The sequence below is a fragment of the Gymnoscopelus microlampas genome (assembly GCF_963454915.1).
Source record: "Gymnoscopelus microlampas genome assembly, chromosome: 22".
In the NCBI taxonomy this organism is placed as follows: Eukaryota; Metazoa; Chordata; class Actinopteri; order Myctophiformes; family Myctophidae; genus Gymnoscopelus; species Gymnoscopelus microlampas.
In genome coordinates, this window is record NC_139959.1 from 33,855,270 (window position 1) to 33,880,805 (window position 25,536).

Sequence of the window (25,536 nt, forward strand, 5' to 3'; positions counted from 1 at the left end):
GCTTATTGCTCTCACACCATCTGGCAACGCTGCCCGGAACAAACTGACACCAGTGGGCAGTATTATTTTTATTTGTTAAGGTGACGTGGAGTCGCTCTTCAATAAAAGTACTCGGTGTTCCGCTGAAGCCGTACATAATCAATGTATAATAACACTTGACCAAGATGATCATCAATATTTAGCTTATATATCTATTGACATAGATATACATCCATTACATAGGGAGGAGGAGAGATCTTTATTGGGCCCTGGCTGGAAGGAATCTGAAGAATCCTCCCGACAAACAGGCAGGTTTCCTCCTTTCAGATCTTAAACTTATTGAATCTGTATTGATTCATTATTGTTGTGTAATATTGACATATACACAATGCAAAGAATTGTTTGATTGTCCTGTTTTTGGTGACTGGCCGCGTGTTTATTCTCATCTCTCAGGATGCAATTATTGATGAAGACTTGATGGAGATCAGTCACATCAGTGGGTTGTTTATTTATTTAACATTGATCATGAATATACAGTGGTGTAAAGTAACTAAGTACATTTACCTAAGTACTGTACTTAAGTAAAATTGAGGTATTTGTACTTTACTTGAGTATTTCCAATTTCCAATACTTTTACTTCTACTCCACTACATCTCAGAGGCAAATATTGTACTTTTACTCCACTACATTTACTTGAAAACTTTAGTTACTAGTTACTTTTCAGATATAAATTATGATATAATGAAACATACATTAACCACTTTAGCCCTATTTTATACCTAGGCTATTTGAAAATAGCAGATCTACAAGCTCACAACGCTGTGAGCTTGTAGATCTGCTATTTTCAAATATTTAGTGCTTTTACTTTTGGTACTTTAAGTACATTTTGATGCCAATACTTTTGTACTTTTACTCAAGTAAATTTTGAATTCTGGACTTTTACTTGTAACAGAGTATTTTTGTATTGCAGTATTGGTACTTTTACTTAAGTAAAGAATTTGAGTACTTTTTTCCACCACTGGTGGGTTGTTTATTTATTTATTTAACATTGATCATGAATATAGCTATATTAATTTGTTACAACTAACATTCATTGCCATTTACAAGCAGTTAGTAGAATAACTGCAGTTTACACCCCATATGTACATTTTGACACTGTTTGTTCATTCATTTCATTGGACCTGTTTATGTTGTGTGTATGTCTGTTTGTTTTTGAAAATAGGCTCTATGCACAGCGGCTATATTATCACTTCCTTCACAGGTGTTACCAATGATACTAAGGAAGGCTCTGTTCCATTTAGTGTAGCACAGTGGTTTCCACGACCCCCATAACTCTGAGAGTGTACAAATGGAACAAAATGGACCCTTACGGGTCCACTTGGTTCCATTTGTACACTCTCAGAGTTACACATCTGTAAGGGGCCATTTGGATGAGGGTATGAGGGCATGAGGGTCCCTGGACCCCAACTGTATACCCACTGGTGTAACAGAGTGTTTCCAGTGGGCCAACATGCACAATATCAGCACCCTGACTCTGTTTGACCAGAATGGAACAGAGCCTTCATTAGTATCATTGGTAGCATCTGTGAATGTATGGCTTCATAATATGGCTGCTGTGAATAGAGCCTATAGGGAAGCACTTCATAAGCGTTTGAATTGCAAATGTACGTCTTTATCCTGTGCTTCACAATACAAACATTTGAAACAGAAGAGCTGCAGTTTACAAACTCCAGATGGAACCCACTAACCATAAAGATGAGCTTCTGCAGGGCTCTGCTGTCAGACATTCAACATGCTATCTATCCCTCACCCTTACATCAGTGGACTTTTTCATGTCAAGGACCCCCAAATTGACACTTATTAGCCCGCGGACCCCCATTTCAAAAGATATGCCAGGGACCCCCATAAGAGAAGATGTTTTACCGCTCTAGCAGTGATTCTCAACCATTTTAACTTCAAGGACCCCCAGTTTGACATGCATTAGGGCTACGGACCCCCATTTAATGGCATTTCTATCACTTGGACCGCAATTTATATTGTAAAATCTATGTCAATTTAACTCTGAGAGTGTACAAATGGAACCAAATGGACCCTAACGGGTCCATTTGGTTCCATTTGTACACTCTCAGAGTTACAGACCCATAAGGGTCCATTTGGTGCCTAATCTATCATTTAGCTGGGGACCCCCTGGAACTCCCTCAGGGACCCCACTTTGAGAACCAATGCCTTACATGACAGTAAGTTTAGTATTTGAGTATTCACGTTTCACGACAGATAAGCACTCCTTATGTATAAATGTTTTTTTCCCTTCATCTTATATCAAGCCTGAGCAGTGAACCTTAGAAATGGTGATGGAACACAGTTCAAGTTTTAGGTGATGGGGATGAGGAGGAGTATGGCTTTCAGCGGTGATGGAGACTGGGCTACAAGAAACAATAGAGTAATGAAACGATATTTTTGGTCATAATAGGCTCTATTCACAGCAGCCATATTATGAAGACATTCACAGGTGTTACCAATGGCAGTGGCGTTTGGTGGATTCTAACGTTGACCGGGCCAGAACCGGGCCAGGGGGGGGGAAACCGGTTTGACGGCTAAACTGGTTTCCTAATGGCCACTCATTAACAATTCAGCCGAATGCAAATGAGGCCCATTTGAAAACAAAGCCGACTTTCTGTGGTCGGCTACAACAGAATAGGGTGAGAGCTGCTAATGTTGATTTTTAGTTTTTTAGTTACTAAATCTTGCCCCTACACAGGGGCAAGCTGGGTCTACAGACCGGGCCATGGCCTCGTTGGCCCCAATGACGATACGCGCCTGACCAATGGTACTAATGAAGGCTCTGTTCCATTCTGGTCAAACAGAGTCAGGGTGCTGATATTGTGCATGTTGGCTCACTGGAAACACTCTGTTACACCAGTGGGTCTACAGTTGGGGTCCAGGGACCCTCATGGGCTTCCAAATGGCCCCTTACAGGTGTGTACACTCTCAGAGTTATGGGGGTCGTGGAAACCATTGTGCTAGACTAAATGGAACAGAGCCTTCATTAGTATCATGAAACCAAATGGACCCGTAAGGGTCCATTTGGTTTAATTTCACGCTCTCAAGAGTTAAAGATTTATAGGGGTCCATTTGGTTACCAACTCTTCCATCATTTAGCTGGGGACCACCTGGAACCCCCTCAAGGACCACTGGTGGTCCCTGGACCACTGGTTGAGAACCACTGGTCTAGGGAATGTACTGTACAGTATGTGTATGACTGTGAGTGCTCTGCAGTTCAGGGATGAGGAGGTGACACAATCCAATACGTTTGGGTGGAAATACCAATGAGTTTGCTGGTTAAATGAGTTATCCTTAAGAGTGGCTCACTCAACTCCTCAGTATGCATGCCTATCTCTTTTTAAAGTGCACCGTTGCACTCTGTATTTGTTTTTATTCTAATAAAAACAGATAAAATTGAATAAAAACAAATACAGAGTGCAACATTACTTTAAAAAGAGACATGTGTCCTGCCTGGCTGGGCAGTTAGAGTTGCCTTGGTGTATGAAAGGTACTCTATAAGTGGCCTTGCCTTGCTGTGCCTTTTGTAGGACTTGATATACCTGTATGTCGGCTCTAGTTCAAACAGCACCGACAGGCAATGCCGCTTATTTCTAGACGTGAAATGAGACAGAAAGTAATTGGGATAGACAGCCAGGGGGGAAAATGTCCCTTTCCCAGAAGAACTAACAAAATGTATGTCTTTGCTCCAGGAGTTATGAAGCTGGGAGTAGGACACCTGCCCTGCGGCTGGCGGACCATGATGAGCCTGTACTGCGTCTTGGTCCTGTGTGTCCTGCCTGGCTGGGCGGTCAGCTATAAGCAAGGGGAGAACGTCACTCTGTATGTGAACAAAGTGGGTCCTTACCATAACCCCCAGGAGACGTACCACTACTACACACTGCCAGTTTGCAGTCCAGAGAAGGTCAGCCATGTTTGTTTTCTGCTGTCATACTGTGCCGGTAATCCTCTCAGTCAGGATACCTAGAGATCTGACTTTCTGTACACCTGAGTAAATAAAGCCAGAGTACTACTAGTTATTCCTGCTTCGCTCTTTAATGTCACGATGTTTCAGTCCGATGGGGCCCTTTGTTGGACCACAGAGAACATTGGATTGAAATGTTGTAATATTAAATAGTGTAATCATTCATTACTTATTTAGTATACAATTGAATCACTAATTCTAGATCTGTTACTGGCTGCCACCATACAGTTGTGTCGTCAGGGAATTATGGATCAGGCAGGATGTTGAGGCAAACATAGTGCTTTGTGTTTCTAAGATAGAAGTGTATTACAAGAGCTCAGGGGAGAAGTACCTGATACACACAGGCTTGTGGTCAATTAGTTCTATGGCGATAAAGAGACCAGATCATCCTTTATACACATCGATGGGGTGAAGTTTGTATTATAGTCACAAGCTATACTCGTAACAATACATACCAGGTCAGCATGAATTGCTGTCTTCATTCTTAACGTATCATTAGGCCAAGGATTCATGACATCGTCATTTCATTTGTCATGTCAATGTTTGTATCAAGACAGCTCCTTACACAGCCTAGTAGAGTGGGCCTCATAAATATTGATTTTGCATGATGACAGGCATGCTGTTTTTTAAAGATTTGTTTTTTATTTTGGCCTTTTTTTAAAGTGAAAATAGACAGGGAAGAGGGAGAGACACGCAGCAGAGATCGTTGGGATCGGAACACGAACCTGTGACGCGCCGTGAGGCTGCTCATGAGCCTAGGTGCCCGGACCGCAAGGCCAGCGATCCGGGCCGAATGAGGCATTCTAATAACCTATACGCAATGTCTGAGCCATATAAGTCTGCTCCTGAACAGACTTGAGTTTGAAAAGGGCGGATATGCGCATAAGTACAAAATCTGTGTGGATCCAAGCTTAGGGAGCATTTTTCTATGAAACTGATTGTGTAACTTGAACCGTAGTATCCCTATGTTGGGGCAAATATTCGTCAAAAAAATAGCTGATCTACAAGCTCACAAAGTGACGCGTTGTGAGCTTCGGTGAAGAGATTTGATGTAGAGAGAAAATACGAGCAGATGTATAGAGCCGTGGGGGATCCCGGCAGCGTAGGGTTTAAGTTGTTAACTCATGAGTCATGGTTCCAATAACAGTAAACACGGGACAGAGCCTGGAGAGTCAAATTGAACGTCACTGCGCAGTCACAGTTATTTGTATTCTAGGTTGTTTCATGATGTGGTGACAATGCAGAACATGCAAGCAGTGATGGAATCTGTTTGCAGGCCAACAAAGCCAAGCCTGCTGCAACTTAAATTGTGTTAACCCATTAAGACCTGGAACTGTCTCATTTTTAGATTTGAGCTAAAAAGCATTATTTTACACTTTGGGCTATTCAAAAATAGCAGATATACAAGCTCATAGCGCACCACCGAGTGCCGCGCTACAAGCTTGTAGATCTGCTATTTTTGAAAAATCATGAAAATGAGTGCAAATCTTTGAATATATATATTTTTAAAGCGAACATTCTTAACTCAAATCTTTGCTTCTGGGGGGTCCCTGGAACAAGATATTTTGATGGGCGTCTGCGGCCAAATACATATACTTTTGGGGGTCCTTGACATGAAAAAGATTGAGCACCAGTGATATAGAAACATACGTTTTTCAGAATACTGTTGAGATTTAGGAGACAGAAGCCGATTTAGAATCGGCTTCAGGTCTCAATGGGTTAAGAAGAACATTGTGTTCTAGATGCTAATCCACAGCAAAAATGCATTACACTTACATTGATTTACACTTGTTCTCCAGGTACACCACAAGTCTCTGAGTCTGGGGGAGGTTCTCGATGGCGACAGGATGGCAGAGTCCTTGTATCACATTCGCTTCAGGGAGAACGTTGAGAAGAAGACACTTTGCCAGCTGAGTCTGTCAGAGAAACAGGTATTTATTTCAGATTGAGGTCCCATTCTATATGGTGTATCCAACACTTAGCATCATATATAGGCAGATACTTTCTCAACCTGTAGTAGTGTTTCTCAACTTGTGGGCAGGGGCCCACTGGTGGGCGGTGAGGATATTGCAAGTGGGCCCCCGAATAATTGACAAAACACTATGATTTTAATATAATATTATAATATAACGTTAATATTTTAAAAGAAAATGATGTGGAAAAACATATTTTAAAAAATAGTTTTGATTCAAGCTGCAAAACAATTGATTGATTATTAAAGTAAGTGTGTGTGTGTGTGTGTGTGTGTGTGTGTGTGTGTGTGTGTGTGTGTGTGTGTGTGTGTGTGTGTGTGTGTGTGTGTGTGTGTGTGTGTGTGTGTGTGTGTGTGTGTGTGTGTCTCTCTCAGGTGGACATGCTTCGCGAGGCCATAGAGGAGCTCTATTACTTTGAGTTTGTCCTGGACGACATTCCCATCTGGGGGTTTGTGGGGTACATGGAAGAGAGTGGCTTCCTCCCTCACAGTCACAAGGTGAAGTGTGTGTGTGTGTGTGTGTGTGTGTGTATCAATTCCTTAAATGTTAACAAATTAGGTCAAATGAACCACTAGCTTCCCTATTTTGGGGGCGAACATTCGGCGACAATAGAAAATCTACCAGCTCACAACGTGTTGCAGTTGTGAACTTGTAGATCAGGTATTTTGGGCTAAAAGATATTTAGTGTGTAGGGAACCAAGGAGGTAATTAAGTAAGTCTATTATAGACCCCTGGGGGGATTCCGCTTATAGGGTTTAAGTGGTTAAATGTATAGCACATCTCATACACAGTAAACTCAATGTTTTTTTACATTAAAGGACAGCAAACAAACAACACAGACAGACATGTACAGTACAGTGTAAACACCCATCACCCACCAACGTAGAATACAGCATTTATAACCCCATCCATCCACACAATCACAAGATATGGCACACCCACGCAGGATGCAGCAACTTCACACACAGCACACAGATACTAACTTGATACTAACTTGTGGGTGAAAATGTTATCACAAGAAAGGAGGAAATTACCTACCTGGGTTCCATCTTGGAGGCAAACCTCTCAGGTGACAAAAACGCTGAAAAGACGATCAAAAAGGTCCACAAAATAACACGGAGGATGTGGAGGCTTGTTCGTAAAGTCAGTAAGAATACTCTGAAGATTCTTGTAGGGGCCCTCATACAAGGTCATTATGATTATGCATGCACTTCATGGTATCACAACACCTCCAAGGCCCTAAAAACAAGACTCCAAACATCCCAAAACAAACTTGTAAGGCTACTTCTTGGCCTCAATTACAAAACCCATCTAACCCATGCCCATTTTGCTAGGATTGGATGGCTTAGGGTTGAGGACAGAGTACAGCAACTTGCTATGGGCCTGGTCTTCAAGATACACCACAACATTGGGATCCCCCTGTATTTGTCAAAATACTTCCAAAATGTTAATCAAGTCCATGATCATAACACCAGAGGCAGCTCCACAAACCATGTTCAACCCAGATTTGGCACAACAAAGGGAATGAACTCTTTCTCATGCTATTCATCTAAAATGTGGAATGCCCTACCAAAAGGAGTAAAGGAGTGTAAAACCCTACTCACTTTCAAAAATGCCCTAAAGATACACCTTCAGGAGGCTGCAATTCAAAAATGGCCCCTGTCCAAGTCCTAACCTACCCCATGGCCTAACCTAACCTACCCCCCCCCTCTCTCTTTCTTTTTTTGTACATATTTCTCACCCTTCATACCAGTAACCTGTAAACTGATTGTATGACATTCTGTATAGTAGTGTGTATATCTGTCTGTCTCTTATATGTCATCATGATTTGTGTGCGTGGGGATCTCATCTTAAACAAGCTACGTGCTTAACTGAGCTATCCAGTTTAGTAGACCTTGTATTGCGATTTTGTACTTCCATGTACTGTTCTCATGTCTTACTAAATAAAGTACATCAATCAATCAATCAAACCAAAGGCATTGGTGCTTTTAAAGAATAGATGTTCAGGCCGCTATGCAGCCTTCACACCTAGATAGAAAATCAAGTTTCAATTGATCTTGTGATGTTACGTTTGTGATCGATTTAAGCAATACTTAACTGATGTCACGTTTGTGATGCAAGCACTACTTCACTGATGTCACGTTTGTGATGCAAGCACTACTTCACTGATGTCACGTTTGTGACGCAAGCACTACTTCACTGATGTCACGTTTGTGACGCAAGCACTACTTCACTGATGTCACGTTTGTGATGCAAGCACTACTTCACTGATGTCACGTTTGTGACGTTTTTGCAGTAAGATGTGAAGTAACATCACATTTGTGATGACCGACCACTGTCTACCCACATGGCATTTTTATCATGAGATTACAGTTGTAGCTAACCTCAGGTCATCATGCAGTTTATTCCGGAGAGCAGGACCATAGTAGATACATGCACCGGATTTGCATTTTATTCTAGGTATAGTAGAGTCAAAAATGGAGGTTCCGTGACCATCCTTTGGCAAGTAAGGTTTGACGATTGATTTGACCTCTATGGACCCTTAAGAAAAGATTTAGCCCCCAGTTCCCTCCCAAAAATCCTGGCATTTTTTGCTAGACAGCCAAATTCAAAATGGCGCCCGGCGCCATCTCTAAAAATTAACTTTTGATCTGAATGACCTAGAATCATGTATGAAGGCACTTTTCCATACAAGTCAACCATGAGGATTCCAAATCTGACACAATTTTAATTGTAAGACCTTGTTTTGACTCCGAAATTCAAGATGGCCGACATCCAGTAGAGTAAAAACTTATACCCAGGGGGCAAAGGGGGGTATGCTGCATTTGCCCTGCCATAAAAGGTTGGCCACCAGAAATAATATCTATGACCCAGTAGGATCACAACCTATATGGACAACCCGGTCACCTTGCTGCTGGAAATCCAATATGGCCGCCTCAATATTATCAGAAAGTAGCTTTGGCAATAACTTTTGAACCAGATGGGCTAGAAATAAAAACTTGGTGTCTATTTCATGGTTTCAGAGCATGAGAAACTCAATGGAATACTTATCTTTATGATTGGGTGTGTCTGGACCTTTCATTTGCATATTTCCAAGATGGACGCCGCGCAAAAATGAGTTTTACTATGACTTTTACAGTGACAGCTGACTGTTATGGCAACAAGTCTGCTTTTTAAGCAATATGAACACATTTGGTCAGTTTGAGCTTTAATTTATATGTTGTCAATATGGCAGACCCACACCATGAGTCTGGTCAGAGTCGTGTAATCCGGGACACAGAGATGGTAGTCAAGGTCATGGCAGCAGTGGAGACTAACCCATGATCAACATATCTACAGGACAGTGTGCTGATTCCACAGTCAAGGACGACTTGATGAGTGTGAAAGAACTGGGAGGCACTGAAGGCACTGTGTGAGTCACTGTCCAGTGAACAGAAGAAGACAAGCATAATGAAGCTTAACACTTTCTACACTCAAAACACATCATCTAAAATATCTAAGGGGAAAACCTCAGCACCTGGCAAGAGCAATGAAATTACTGCCCTCCTGCGCATGACCCAAATCATAGCCAGTGGTGGAGAACTCAACCTTGTCTTTATAGGCAACCACGAGTGCAGTGACTTCCCCCCTTCCCTCTTCCAGGAAGATGGCAGGATGAGAACAGGTACCAAGGCAAGCCAAGGTCCTGAAAGAGGAGACCAAAGTTGCATGCATCCCTGACCTGCCTACAGAAGACATAAAAACAGCAGTAGTTATTGATGCCATGTATGCCATGCGCCATTGGTCGTTCCTGAAAGGTGAAGCATTTGGAACAATCGCAGAACGATACCAACGTCTGCTGTTGAATGATGTGCCTGCTGGCTCAGAGATCATTCACTTCTGTTTTGACCGGTACAGTGGACCTAGTCTTAAGACAGCTGAGCAAGAACACAGATATGCTTGACCAAAACCTGCCAAAGAATATGAAGTCAGTATGCATTACACAGCTCCAGATCCTCAGGAGTTTTTTGCTGTGTCAGCTAACAAGGCAAACCTATTGAGTTTCCTCTGTGACGAATGGTGTGAAAATGAGAAACTTAAGGCGGCCCTTGGTCCAACACATCTTTACCTGGGTGGGGGGGTTAAAGAAGAGACAAGGAGTGTGGTGATCAATGAGGGGTCTATTGAAGATGTCCCTGCACTAGAATCCACACAACAGGAGGCTGATACAAGAATAATACTCCACACCCTGTACAGCGTCCAGAATGACAAAGTTGACAGAGTTCTCATCCATGCCAATGACACAGACAACATCATCATGTGCCTTTACTATGCAGCAACCCATCTCAGATGCCTTCCAGAGCTGTGGGTGAGAACAGAGCAAAATTCATACCTTCCTCTCCATCAAATGGTATCAGCACTGGGGCTCGCACAGTGTCGTGCCCTGCCCTTTATCCATAGTTTAAGTGGCAGAGATACTGTACCACCAGCTATCCCTTCTTCACTGGGAAGAAGGCATGGTTCAAGGCCATCATGCGTCTGGATCTCTGCACTTGAGGAGTTTGGTGAAAACTCTTATGATTCCCTCTCAGATGACGTCCATAAATCCGGCACGAGACCTCACAATTGCTGTATATACATCCAAAGAGGACCACCAGGAGGATTTTGACCTGAGTAAGCTTAGAGTGTACAAGTTCCTCAATAATAGATCAACCCTCTTAAAGCTGCTGCCCCCGACAGAGAATGCCTTTGACCTGCACCTGAGAAGAGCTGTCTCTCAGTGCTAGCAATGCAGTCCCCCTTGCATCTACCGAGCCAGCCTGGCCTGTGTCAATGAACAAGGCAATATCATGCAGCTGTATCAAAGGCTGCCAAAAAAAACTGTTCCCGTGCAAAGAAGGCAATTCCATGCTACTTAGGATGCCGTTGCCAGGGACTGGAGACACGATGCAGCAGGATCAGTGCAACACATGACAACAGTGACAGTGAATAGCATTGTACCATAGTATCATTGGCTTTAGAAGCAGGCAAGACAGCACCATAGAGGTCAAAATGAACCTTTTGTAGGCAACCTCAATTCCGCCTTTACTCTATTTGTCACTAAGTAGTCTATCTTTTGTTATGTTACTTGAATGCATACCACTATGTTAATTTGTATAGCCCTAAAGTTGAAGTTTATGGCAAGTCTTGGAGTGTGCATGTGTCGGTTTATATTGTATTTAGTTTATTAAAATGATACATAAGTTACGTTGTGGGCTTTTTCTCCGATTTTCTCTGCAATCATCCCCACAACTATAGATCTATAAATCAATAAATCTGAGGGGAAATGTAATACCATACATTATTTATGACTGCAGCCATATTGACAACATATAAATTAAAGCTCAAACTGACCAAATGTGTTCATATTGCTTAAAAAGCAGACTTTTTGCTGTAAAAGTCATAGTAAAACTCATTTTCGAGTGGCGTCCATCTTGGAAATATGCAAATGAAAGGTCCAGACACACCCAATCATAAAGATAAGTATTCCATTGAGTTTCTCATGCTCTGAAACCATGAAATAGACACCAAGTTTTTATTTCTAGCCCATCTGGTTCAAAAGTTATTGCCAAAGCTATTTTCTGATAATATTGAGGCGGCCATATTGGATTTCCAGCAGCAAGGTGACCGGGTTGTTCATATAGGTTGTGATCCTACTGGGTCATAGATATTATTTCTGGTGGCCAACCTTTTATGGCAGGACAAATGCAGCATACCCCCCTTTGCCCCCTGGGTATAAGTTTTTACTCTACTGGATGTCGGCCATCTTGAATTTCGGAGTCAAAACAAGGTCTTACAATTAAAATTGTGTCAGATTTGGAATCCTCATGGTTGACTTGTATGGAAAAGTGCCTTCATACATGATTCTAGGTCATTCAGATCAAAAGTTAATTTTTAGAGATGGCGCCGGGCGCCATTTTGAATTTGGCTGTCTAGCAAAAAATGCCAGGATTTTTGGGAGGGACCTGGGGGCTAAATCTTTTCTAAAGGGTCCATAGAGGTCAAATCAATCGTCAAACCTTACTTGCCAAAGGATGGTCACGGAACCTCCATTTTTGACTCTACTAGTAGTTAGGAGATGAATGTTTCATGATCTGAGAATTATAATAGCCAATGAGTTAGAGATGTATTCAGGAGCTGAACCGTATACGGTAGAGCCTTGTGAACGATAAGATGGAATGTTGAACCTTTTAACACAGAAATGTGATCTGCATGCATGCGTGTGTAAGAGTGACAATAAGGCATCGAGTTGTTTTTTTTATCTCATCTTTCTTTCCTTTCTTTTCCATTTCTTCTTCCAGGTGGGTCTGTGGACTCATCTAGACTTCAACATCGAGTACAACGGCGACTCCGTGATCTTCGCCAACGTCTCCGTGAAGGACGTCAAACCCGTGCCCCTGGAGGAGGGGGGCGGGGCGCTGGCGGGAGTCAACGTGGGCGCGGGCGGCCTGAAGCTCACGCATACCTACAGCGTCCACTGGTTCGAGTCCACGCTGCCTCACTCGCGGCGGGCCGATCGCCTCCGGGACTACTCGTTTTTCCCCAAGACGCTGGAGATCCACTGGCTGTCGATCATCAACTCCCTGGTGCTGGTGGTTCTGTTGCTGGGCTTCGTCATCATCATCCTCATGAGGGTCCTGAAGAATGACTTTGCCAGGTCCGTTTCGCTCGGCCTTTCGAATGTGTGATCTCTGTGTTTTTAGAGCCCCGTATAAAAAAATCTTTTGAAAATAGCCGAAATGTATTTAGGGCTGAAGTGGTTCGTGCATGTTTTGTAATAATAATCTAAATCTGCCATCTCTAAAAGTACAATATTTTCCTCCTGTAAAGTATAAAAATGGGAAATACTGCAGTAAAGTAAAAAAAATCCTCAAAAGTATACTTAAGTACAGTACTTGAGTAAATGTACTTAGTTACTTTACACCACTGGAACCTCCATACAGTGCATTGTTATTTTCAGGCCTTGTGACTATCCAAAATATTGCACAACGCAGCATTAATTATTGGAGATCGAAGTGGAAATTTGCCCACAGCGGTGCTTTATTTCAGTCACCATGCACACAGCATTCAGTTCATTTCCTGCTATTTCATTTGGTATTCCTTAGGAGCAATGCATCGTTGGTCTTTTATCATTATCATTTCTTCTTCCATTTCATCCCTGCATTAAAGTGTCTGTTGTCACGTCTAGGTACAATGTGGACGAGGAGGGCAGCTGCGACGATCTGGACCAGGGGGACAATGGCTGGAAGATCATACACACCGATGTCTTCAGGTTTCCTCCATACAAAAGTCTGCTGTGCGCCGTGCTGGGAGTCGGAGCACAGTTCCTCACTCTAGCCACTGGTGAGCATTCAATCACTCAAGCACGCGCACACGCACACACACACACACACACACGCACACGCACACGCACACGCACACGCTTAAAGGCTGAGGGGGTCTCTTAGCGTTACAATATGTCACCACAGCTCATCTCTGTGGTGACATATTCGGTTCTTAAGTCTGACGTAATTTTGTAGTCCGATGTCACGTCCGGGTCCAAAAGGCACCAGCGCCGTCCACTCTTCATTGTAAACAACATGTTGGAACTCGTAAATCTTTTTACAATAACCTCCTTTTTCAGAAATGAACCATTGAGGGTTAATAAGGGTCTTAATGCTAATATCATAGAAGTACAAAGTATTTATTTATTATTATGATTTAACATTATTATTATTAACATTAAAACACTTGGACCCGGAAGTTATTCTAGCGGGGCGCAACGTCACGTCTTAACAATCGAATGGTCCCAGATCATCCCAGATTTTATAACTGTGCATCCTTTATGTATGTATGCAAGTACACTGACTGCACAAAAAAACATTGACACTGGGGCGCCCGCTGGCCTAGCGGTCCAGGCGCATACCACATATGCTGGTGATCAAGCTTGACGGCGGGTTCGACTCCCGATGCCGACGACCTTTGCTGTGTGTCACCCCCCCCATTTCTCTCCCCATTTCCTGTTAGCCTACTTTCCTATCAATAAAGGCAGAAAAAGCCCCCAAGAAAAAAAAAATCACACCCAGTGTGAAGTGGGCGGTGTGGTCATCACAGTGGTCATCACAGTGATGGAAGCTCACTTAAAAAAAAACGTTTTTTTTTTTTAGTGCATAGTCCCATTTATTGGTTATTAATTTCATCATGTGTCTCGCTAGCCAATCACAGTGCTGAATAGAGTCAGACAATAGAGTCAGCCAATCACAGTACAGCTAGGGGTGTACTAATGTAGAGGGGTGTGCTATTATGAGCCAATCACTGTACAGCGAAGGGTGTACTAATGAGGTGTCCCAACCCCACTTATAGGGGCGGCTACACCGCCCAAAAAGTAAAAAAAACACTGACACTGTTCGAGGCGAGGTTGAGAGAGGAGATCTGTTGCTACCTATTGTATTCTATGTGACAATAAAGGAGTTGAAGTGCGGTGACCATGCATTCTGTATGTGCGCATACTGTACATGTGCACATGAACCTGCGGTTCAACAGGAATGCACAGAAATAATTGATGTAGTAAGATAGAGTTAACTAGGACACACCTCGTGTTCACACAGACACAATAAGTATAATAAACTAGTAGACACACTCACATATCTAATGTAATGTAAAGTGAATATGAGTTGTGCTTTCTTTGTCCTGCTTGAAAACTGAACAGGCTCGTTGTCTGAGCATCAGTGACCCGTAGCTATATTCCTTTGAGTTGAATGGCAGTGTGACAGTACTAGAAACCCGATAAGTCAGTACACGTACACATAACGTGGCAACATGGAGGGGGGCTAAATGTTCAACGGCTCTGGTTTACGTCCTAGTACAATAAGGCACAGTTGAACAATGGCGATTGATCATTTTCCACTCCTGACATCGCAGTTTTTCTGTGCACTAATCATTTCACAATTTGAGCGCTCGAGGCATCATCCCTGTACTGTACAAAATATTACGATCGTCTGCGCTTTCCATGAAGTAGACACCGAAATCACTTAAGTCACAAAGGGGAGATTGGTATGCTTGGTGGAGCAGAGAATTCCTGAGGTTCCTGAGGCTTGTGACAACTGACACAACTTGATTTTTATTTGAACAAATAAAAGAAGACGACTTCCATTCATCCAGTGCCAAGTCTTATTCAGTCTTCTTGTTAAAATATATGAATGTCCCTGCAAAGTGAACAGACGACAAGCCCTGGTTTATGTTCCCCAGTGAAAGTATAGCAAATCTAAAAGTATGCAAACTCATGATCAACTTCCTACACAGGGGGTCATGTTACACTTTCGTCGTTAAAGGTGCTGTAAGTGATATGTATAGAATAACCACACCCCCCAACAACCAACAGGCGATGGAAGGCGATCAATGCCTCCCAGGTGATAGGAAGCTATTTTAATGTGTTAGCGGGTTCAAATAACATCCAAAAGTGTGTTCGAACAGCGACTTTGATAGCTCATTGTGTTAGTATATTGGGCCCATGAGCCTAAGGCACATTTTTTTGTGAGTTTAAGGTTAGGGTTGGGGTTGGGCATTATAGTTGCCGTGAGGTTAGATTTAGCCATAATTTTTTTATGAGATTATATGGTTAGGATTAAGGTCAATAACGGGTCACAGCGGGTTTTGTGGAAGTAGTGTAGGATAAAAAAAAAAGATGCATTTGGAACACATTGAGCAGTTTTGATTCTTCTGATGAACAACCCCACTAATGTCCTGCGACCACGGTTCCAATAGGGATCATCGTCATGGCATTGCTGGGAATGTTCAACGTGCATCGCCACGGTGCCATCAACTCGGCGGCCATCGTCCTGTACGCGCTGACCAGCTGCGTGTCCGGCTACGTGTCGTGCAGCTTCTACACGCAGATCCACGGTCAGCGATGGGTGTGGAACATCATTCTCACCTCGTCTCTTTTCTCTGGTGAGTACAGTCTTGCAGAAAAGCATGTCATTTCCGTATTTCTTTATTTACCTTTTATTCAACCACATATTAATCCTGATGACCTTGTTTTGAGAATGTCATTGTAAGCAAAAAGCAGATCTACAGTGTGAGCTCACAAGGCGTACGTGACATGTTGTATTATTAGATTACTATTTTTATGCATTTGATGTATTATGATGTATTATGATGTATTATCTTGTGTCCTTGCTTACTGTAAATCGCTCTGGATTAAGAGCGTCTGCTAAATGCTTAAACTGTAAACTGTATGTTGTGAGACTTCTAAATAGGCTTTTTTCGCTATTCATCATAATGACAAAGTATTTAGGGCTTAAGAGGTTAAACAGGGTAAATTGTGGAACATTTATACTGTTTCACAGCAGAACCCTCTTTAACATTCACACAGTTACCCAACATACTAGGTCAGTGGTTCTCAAACTTTTTCATGTCAAGGACCCCCAAATTGACACTTATTAGCCCGCGGACCCCCATTTGAAAAGATAAGCCAGGGACCCCAATAAGAGAAGGTTTATACGGCTTTCTAGGAGTGATTCTCAACCATTTTAATGTCAAGGACCCCCAGTTTGACATGTATTAGGCTACAGACCCCCATTTAATGGCATTTATACCTCTGGGACCCGAATTTATATTATAAAATCAATTTTAATTTAACTCTGAGTGTGCCAAATGGACCCGTTAGGGTCCATTTGGTTCCATTTGTACACTCTCAGAGTTACAGAACCATAAGGGTCCATTTGGTTCCTATCCATCGTTTAGCTGGGGACCCCCTGGAACTGCCTCAAGTACCCCTGGGGGTCCCCGTATCCCACTTTGAGAACCAACATACTAGGTACCTGACACAATCTGTGGGGACCAGTGGCTGTCAGAAAGGGAAACCTATGAACCATGGCTTTGTGATCATAAATGGTACTTTTATCGTTGGTTTCAGAAAATACTTCCTCCCTATTGAAAGGCAATGAGACGCATAGGGTAACATTTTCAAGCTGTTGGCAGTCTCGTCTCACAGCTGTTGCCAAATAAGCACGACAGTTTCCTCTCTCGGTATCAAAGGTCGCAACTGTCTGTAGCAACACTTTGATTGCAGCCTTCCTGCCTATCAGGGATTGGAAACTATAATTGATTAATCATTCCTGAGGGTTAAAAGTAAACTATTATTTATTACTGCAGTAATGTGGATGTAACTATTTTTTCATGTTCTGCATTAGGTCAATTGTTATGTTAGCCTAATTGAAGTATATCATTTTTATTTATTTTATTTTATTTCATTAGAATAATCTTAAATATGGGGGTCAATTACCCATTCTTAAGAACAGTAGAATAATCCAAAATGATTTTGGTCAGTCATGCACATCCTATACTATAGGGCAGCATTACTATATTTCAGCATTACTTTGTGACGGTAAATCTGAATGTCATTTCATGCATTCGCACATTTAACAAAACAACCTGCACCTCTTGGGCAAATGTGCACTGTAGCACAAGCTAATGATCTGTAGCTAAGAAGAGAGCTAAGCATAGAAAGGAGTAAACCATATAAAGATTACAGTAAATATATCAGTGGTTCTCAAAGTAGGGTCTGACTCTGAGGGGACCCCCAGGGGTCCTACCTAAATTTGTTATTAATATAGCATTTAAACCATGTGAACAACTTTAACCCTACATATATCGGCTATTACTGGTTTATTTAAACGGTGAGCTTGAATTAATGCCTTCCATACAGTGCAGTAATATTCACTTCAAGCAAGGACTCACACCATGCCGTAAACCTAAACACTAAGATGGCTCAACCCTCATCTCTCCGGGCCCACAGGAAGCTAACAAATGCAGAAATAATGACTGCACGCCACCCCCGTCTTCTGCTAACCTGCGTTTGAAGTCAGTCAGTCAGTAGCCTCGGAAACCCATGCCTATTTGAACCACATCCGCCTTTTATAGGACATCTCTTGTCTAAAGTAACTAATAGCTCTAGCTCCCTCTAGAGGATATTCCAGGCAGAAGTAAGCAAACGCAGAATCGTACATTATGCCAGTTAGATTCAACATTAAATTGTGTTGGTGGTATAATTTGCCATACCAGCACACCTTTAATGTTTAATCTGACATTGTTAGAAGTGTGTCTCTGATAGGCTCTACGCACAGCAGCCATATTATCACTTCCTTCACAGGTGTTACCAATGATACTAATGAAGGCTCTGTTCCATTTAGTGTAGCACAGTGGTTTCCACGACCCCCATAACTCTGAGAGTGTACAAATGGAACCAAATGGACCCTTACGGGTCCATTTGGTTCCATTTATACACTCTCAGAGTTACACACCTGTAAGGGGCCATTTGGAAGCCCATGAGGGTCCCTGGACCTCAACTGTAGACCCACTGGTGTAACAGTGTGTTTCCAGTGAGCCAACATGCACAATATCAGCACCCTGACTCTGTTTGACCAGAATGGAACAGAGCCTTCATTAGTATCATTGGTAACACCTGTGAATGTCTTCATAATATGGCTGCTGTGAATAGAGCCTATTGCTCAGCACAAAATAACAGTAAACTATTTTTAAAAACCTGGAAGACAAGCACCTCTACATAAATCTAAAAACATAAGCCCCCAAGGCCCCAAACGCCAAGCCATCTAGAAACCAATTCTTCTGAGTCTGCTCTTGCTTTGTTCCGCTGTGATCACTCTGTCGTTTGGAATTCTAGGAAGCTCACAGCTTCCTTTCCATTCAGTGCATGTTATATATCAGCTGATCAGATGAATAATTAAGTTGCTCTTAATCCATTCAATCCGGGAACGCATCTGTCTGTGTCATTTTAGATCTCTTTGGCTATTCAAAAATAGTAGATATACAAGCTACGAGCTTGTAGATCTGCTATTTTTTTTTACAATCGTGAAAATGTGTGCAAATCTTTGAATATATATGTTTTTAAAGCGAACATTTGTAAAATATTTTGTTCCGGGGACCTCCAGAAGCAAAGATTTGAGTTACAAATGTTTGCTTTAAAATATATATATATTCAAAGATTTGCACAAATGTTCAAGCTTTTTAAGAAATGTACCTGTCTACCTGAAGAATTCATAAATGTAAAGTATAGCTTTATTTTATCTCAATAGGCTCTATGCACAGCAGCCATATTGGGAATTAATTGGGCCCCTTCCTTACTTCCTTCACAGGTGTTACCAATAATACTAATTAAGGCTCTGTTCCATTTAGTGTGGCATAGTGGTTGTCTTATTTTCAAGGACCCCCATAACTCTGAGAGTGTACAAATGGAACCAAATGGAACCTCACGGTCACGGGTCCATTTGGTTCCATTTGTACACTCTCAGAGTTACACACCCACCTTAAGGGGCCATTTGGGAACCAAAATGGAGTGTTTCTAGTGAGCCAACATGCACAATATCAGCACCCTGACCAGAATGGAACAGAGGCTTCATTAGTATCATTGGTAACACCTGTGAAGGAAGTAAGAAGAGGCCCAATTTCTTTCCAATATGGCTGCTATGCATAGAGCCTATTCAATGATTGCCACTGTCTTTGAGTTGCTTTTGCTGTGTGACCATTGAACTACATTCCATTGCTTACATCGTAGTCATGTATCCAACAGCTCCTTTGTTCCTGACATGGAGTGTGGTGAACTCTGTCCACTGGTGGAGCGGCTCCACCCAGGCCCTGCCAGCCACCACCGTGCTCCTACTGCTGGGAGCCTGGGTCCTGGTGGGCTTCCCTCTCACCATCATCGGGGGCATCGTGGGCAAGAACCGGGCCGGCAGCTTCCAGGCGCCGTGCCGGACCCGCAACATCCCCCGACAGATCCCCAGCCAGCCCTGGTACAAGCACACGGCTGTCCACATGGCCATTGGCGGTTTCCTGCCATTCAGGTGGGTTAGTGGTTATGTAAAAAGAAGATAGCTGATTTGACCTGTGCATGGACTAGTGTTTAACACCGGGATTCCCGGGAATTCGGGGTTTTTCACCATCCCGGGAATTCACTTCGGTTCCCGGGCTTCCCGTTTTTTTTTTCTTGTTAGAAATGAATACTAATTAGTAGAAAGGCCTATCTACAGCGCGGAGGAATTACTATTATAATTAGGCAAGTTACTTGCCGCGTTGCCGACCAGGGCAGGGTCCCATCGTCCCGTTGTGAACCAATATGGGACGCACTGAATGTAACAGTAATGAACAAAATAAAACATAAGTGGCCGTGATGCCGTGATGCCCCATGCCTGCCCTGCGCACGCTGATTTCACCGTTCCTCTGCTGTCAATACGACTAGACACCAGTTGACTAGTTCAGATTCAACATCATCAAGTGAAACGCTGCATAAACAGTAGGTAGGTTTGATTTCGAGCCTATATTCCAGCTTAAAATGCGCGCAAGCCAAGCAATGCTTTTGATAGAGAGAGAGGACAGACCGGAGAGCTGGAGAGAGAGAGAGAGAGAGAGAGAGAGAATATTAGACCGATGTGGTCCGATTATTTATCATCATTAATGTAGCCTACCCTACCTACACTTGCATTTTAGAACGTTCAAACTACCATTTTACTAGAACTACCCTGTAGAACAAGTGAACTTCACAACAGCTGTCTGTCTCATTGATTGTCAGTGGCAGCGCATGCATGTCATGTGCACATCAAAATCACATTACAAAACCCCACATTTGATCAACAACAAAATATAGATTAATAGACAACATACAGCCAACATCCCAAAATGGAGTAGCCTAATATAAATTAATAACTGCAAACAAAGGACAAGTTTAGGCTATCAAATCAATATCCTACAAAAATAGAGATAAGCTGTGACCTCACCGGCGCTCTGATGGACAATAAATAAATCGTCTTTTTGCAAATTCTCTTGTCAATAATGATACAAATGGAACGTTTATTTCAGCAGCTAGAGTTTGACATTGTTTGAGTGCGTTTTGAGCGCAGCTCCTTGTTTAAGTTAATTGTCTTCACCCGCTGCTGCGCAACAGGGCAGATCTCCGCCAGGGCAGGGCACTATAGGCTATTATATTTATATATTATATTTATATGATTTTAAAAAATCAACTTAAGTCATTATTAGTGCAAGTTCATAGGTGGACACAATAGGGACATTTGGGCACCTCGGTGTAAAATTGGCTATTTAAGTATCTACATATAAATGCATTTTAGTGGGCACTTCTTTTTTTTTTACCCTTTTAACAGGAATTCCCGGGAAGCCCGGGAAAAGGTCTGAAAATTCCCGGGAATTAAAATTAGCTATTTCCCGGAAAATGTTAAACCCTAGCATGGACCACTTAACCCAGTGAGACCTGAAGCCGATTCTACATGTCTCCTAAATCTCAACAGTATTCTGAAAAACCTATGTTTCTATATCAGTGGTGCTCAATCTTTTTCATGTCAAGGACCCCCAAAATTATATGTATTTGGCCGCGGACCCCCATCAAAATATTTTTATCCAGGGACCCCCCAGAAGCAAAGATTTGAGTTAAAAATGTTCGCTTTAAAAATATATATATTCAAAGATTTGCACACATTTTCACGATTTGCACACATTTTCACGATTTTTCAAAAATCGTGAAAATGTGTGCAAATCTTTGAATACCCCAAAGCTCAAATCAAAAAATGACACAGTTCCATGTCTTAATGGGTTAATAACCACATTAAACCTAGTGTCCATATTTTGTTGTGAGCTTGTAGAATGGCTATTTCTTGTACGACAAATTATATAGGGCTTAAGTAATTAATGCCGTGTCCCCTTTTCTATTCTGGTTGGACTCATCCCCCCTCTTTGTTCTAAGTGTTTTCTACACCGTCCTGTTTAAATGAAGCAAAACCCCGCTGTACAATCTTTACAAAAAACAAAGGAGAATGCCACAAATCTAGAGACCACATACAGGTTACTATTGTGTTTTTCCGAATACGTTTTTGGTCGTTTTTGATTAATTCAAAACTAAGTAAGTGCAGAGAGGACAGGACATCAAACACAGGTCTCCAGCTGGGATTGACCCATGCAGAGACGTTGTGATATTGTGGTTTGACACGATGTGGACCGTATTGCATTGATGTTAAAAGAGTCTTAGTTTTGAGTCATGGTGACTCATGACATGGTGACGTATAGTGCTCTTCATGTGCCACAGTTAAATGTGGCATAGCTTAAAAAACAAAAAAATGCTAGGCTTATGTATGAAATAAATTGACAAAGATGAAAACTAACAGCATTTTCTCTTATGACTTTAGTTTGTTTTAGTTAGTTTTGTAAACACACAATACAGTTTCAGTTATCTTTTTATATTATTAACTAAAATGATTTTTTTTTAAACTTTGGTCAGATCATTGCCATTGAATGGTTCTCTCTCTGTCTTCCCTCCTCAATCTGTCTCTTCCCCCTTCTCATCCTGCTTTTATCACTACTCTGCCCTCCTCACCCCCTCTCTCCTCCCTCCCATCTCTTCATCACGTCTCCTTTCCCACACTCTTATCCTCTCCCCCTCCCTCCACCTTCGTCTCCGTCTGTCTCTCCATCCAGTGCCATCTCCGTGGAGCTCTACTACATCTTCGCCACGGTGTGGGGCCGCGAGCACTACACCCTCTACGGCATCCTGCTCTGCGTCTTCGCCATCCTGCTGTCGGTGGGCGCGTGCATCTCCGTGGCGCTCACGTACTTTCTCCTGTCGGGCGAGGACTACCGCTGGTGGTGGCGCAGCGTGCTGAGCACGGCGTCCACCGGACTCTTCATATTCGTCTACTCCGTCTTCTACTACCGCAACCGCTCGTCCATGAGCGGCCTGGTGCAGAGTGCCGAGTTCTTCGGCTACTCGCTGCTCACGGCGCTGGTGTTCTCGCTCATGCTGGGCACCGTGTCCTTCTGGGCTTCGCTGGCGTTCATACGCTACATCTACCGCAGCCTCAAGATGGACTAAGAGACCCCAGGCCTGCAGATGTGTATGTGTGTGTGCAGAAGGCTTTGTGCTTACGCGTAGGTACGCGTTGAGTGCATACAGTACAATACATGCACAGTCGCACTCTTTGTAACGTGCATTGCCTCATGCCATATTTACACACACACAGACAGTCACTTGCTCCTGTCTCGATCACACACACACACACACACACACACACACACACACACACACACACACACACACCTCCTGTAGGGGTGAATGGCAGGAGAAACAGGGGCCTTTTAACCTTGATTCGGCAGGAGCTAATAAAGAGACTATACAAGCTGTCATGGTTGGGAGTTGAACGAATAAATAAATTAATGGACAGATGAAGGGCTTCTGTGGGACCAGGTTATATATTTAAGGATGAAAAGGGGACGCTGCATTATAAAGGGATGATTGTGTCCCATCGTCAGGAATGAATGGAATGTGTATGGTGAGATACGTACATGTATGATGCTGGCTTGCAGGATGGCATCGGCATACACTGGTGTTTTCCACTGCAGGCACTAGCATGGGTTTACAGGGCTCGTGAATTATACCCCCCACCCCCCACACACTCATAGTCTAACACAGTGGTTCTCAACCTGTGGGTCAGGACCCCACATGATTTTTTTTGGGGGGGCGTCTCCAGATGACAGTAAAGTGACAATTTAAGGACTTTTAAGACGACAAAGAGTCATTTTGAAAATAGCCTATCTACAAGCTCACAACCCCTCGCAACATGAGGCGTTGTGAGTTTGTAGATCTATTTTCACAATATTTATCTGTGGAAGGGAGTCAAACAAAATGCGGGGTCCCCAGTTCAAATATGATTATTTTGGGGAGGTCACCCTAACCCGAACCCTGAAAAGGTTGAGAACCACTTGTCTAACAGAACATTATTTCAACTATCCTATTATTTCAACTATCCTACCTATGGAGATGACTTCCAGTCTTGTCATGAAGTGTTGATTTCTCCTTGAGGAGGAAAGTCCCCCACTTGCATGCACATAATATGGCTTACGTTGCGGTTATTCTCGAGTCAGAAATCAGATTAAAAGGAGTTCTGTTGAAAGAGCGACCATCTGATGACGCAGAAATACTAAATGGGACCAGTTCGCCACCACCCATTTTGCTTCAACTTATTTGGTTACAACACTGTTCAAAAATAATTTATATATCGGTGTCCCCCTGTTGTGCAGAACATTTGATCCTTACAAATCCAATGTAGGTCTGCAGTGGAGACTGATGCCTGGTGTTGCAATATGTGGGTGATGGGAGCAACATTGTATGTACCGTGGTCACCATTGACTGATTTTGGTTCTGATGTAAATAAACGTATCTTTTCAATAAAACACTTTTTATTAAATACACTTAGTTTGCTGGCTAGTTCTGGGATCAGTCAAACGTTTTCTCAAAAGCCTTCGTTTGACTACTAACTAATGATCAGTCTCATTTTATGGTGTTATCAGTACCTTCCTAAAACATTTAACTTGAGAGATCAAACTTATTTTCCCCAGAGAGAGCATGCACTTACTCTTGTGGTTCAAGACACAGAATATAGTTACCGGTATTTAATTGACCGTGTACCAAATGTAAACAAGACAACATTTCAAGTAGTGAACAAAGTGAACTGGCATTTATTCAAAAGAAGAAACAAAAAACCCACCCAGGCAAATGTGTAAACATGTAGTAGTACTTTGCATTGTTGGCAGTACATGATAAGTGATAAGAATAAAACAAGACACATCCATCAGGGCTTCAAACTCACGGGAGAGTTGCCAAGAGCAAAGAACACACAATGTAGATTAAGTACTCTGGTAAAAAATTACAAATATTTGAATACAAAAAAAAAGGGTAAAGATAAAACACGAACAAGAGCACACACGTATGCAGCAGCGAACAGTTTTTGGGCCAACAACTACCAACTTAGGTGCCTCTTAAAACTTGTGCATGGGGAATATAAACAAGGATATATGAATATCGTCACAATAGGCTCCATGCACAGCAGCCATATTGGAAAGAAATTGGGCCTCTTCTTACTTCCTTAACAGGTGTTACCAATAATGCTAATTAAGGCTCTATTCCATTCTGGTCAAACAGAGTCAAGGGGTTGATGAGTATGTTGGCTCACTGGAAAACACCAGTGGGTCTCAAAGTGTGGTCCAGGGACCCTCATGGTTCCTTGAGGGGGTTCCAAAGGGCCCCTTACACATGTGTAACTCTGAGAGTGTACAAATGGAACCAAATGGACCCTTACGGGTCCATTTGGTTCCATTTGTACACTCAGAGTTATGGGGTCCTTGAAATTAAAATGTTTGAGAACTACTGTGCTACACAAAATGGAACAGAGCCTTCATTAGTATCATTGGTAACACCAGTGAAGGAAGTAAGGAAGAGGCCCAATGTACTTCCAATATGGCTGCTGTGCTTATAGCCTATAGCCTTCTAACTGTAGTCTCTGGCCAAGTCACTACTGGTTGGCGCCATGCACTGAGGGACTGGAGACATCGACCACATCGTCGCTGTCAATGCTGGTGTTGCCACTGGAATTGCCAGCTGTGGCAGTGCTGTATTCGTAGTGTGTGCCAGACGGGCTCAATGTGGTCCAGCCGGTTGGAAGGGGTCTGGGAGAGCCAGCAGGCTGGGAAGCAGCAGAGGGCCAC

The 25,536-nt window shown here is 42.6% G+C and overlaps 1 protein-coding gene across 1 annotated transcript; it reads left to right on the forward strand.

Moving 5' to 3' along the window:
* Positions 1 to 48: 48 nt before the first annotated feature.
* tm9sf1 (transmembrane 9 superfamily member 1) lies at positions 49 to 24,243 on the forward strand. The gene is made up of 9 exons (XM_084049309.1): positions 49 to 287; positions 3,732 to 3,943; positions 5,803 to 5,934; positions 6,351 to 6,473; positions 12,297 to 12,652; positions 13,184 to 13,338; positions 15,739 to 15,924; positions 19,565 to 19,838; positions 22,474 to 24,243. The coding sequence occupies exons 2-9, from the start codon at positions 3,737 to 3,739 to the stop codon at positions 22,865 to 22,867; spliced, it is 1,827 nt and encodes a 608-aa protein (XP_083905435.1). The 5' UTR covers positions 49 to 287; positions 3,732 to 3,736; the 3' UTR covers positions 22,868 to 24,243.
* Positions 24,244 to 25,536: the final 1,293 nt, after the last annotated feature.

Bases quoted from the DNA above. Each gene is read 5' to 3' on its own strand.
- tm9sf1 (XM_084049309.1), top strand. From the start codon at position 3,737: ATGAAGCTGGGAGTAGGACACCTGCCCTGCGGCTGGCGGACCATGATG. The intron at 3,944-5,802 runs GTCAGCCATGTT...CTTGTTCTCCAG, and splicing joins CAGTTTGCAGTCCAGAGAAG to GTACACCACAAGTCTCTGAG. The intron at 19,839-22,473 runs GTGGGTTAGTGG...CTCTCCATCCAG, and splicing joins GGCGGTTTCCTGCCATTCAG to TGCCATCTCCGTGGAGCTCT.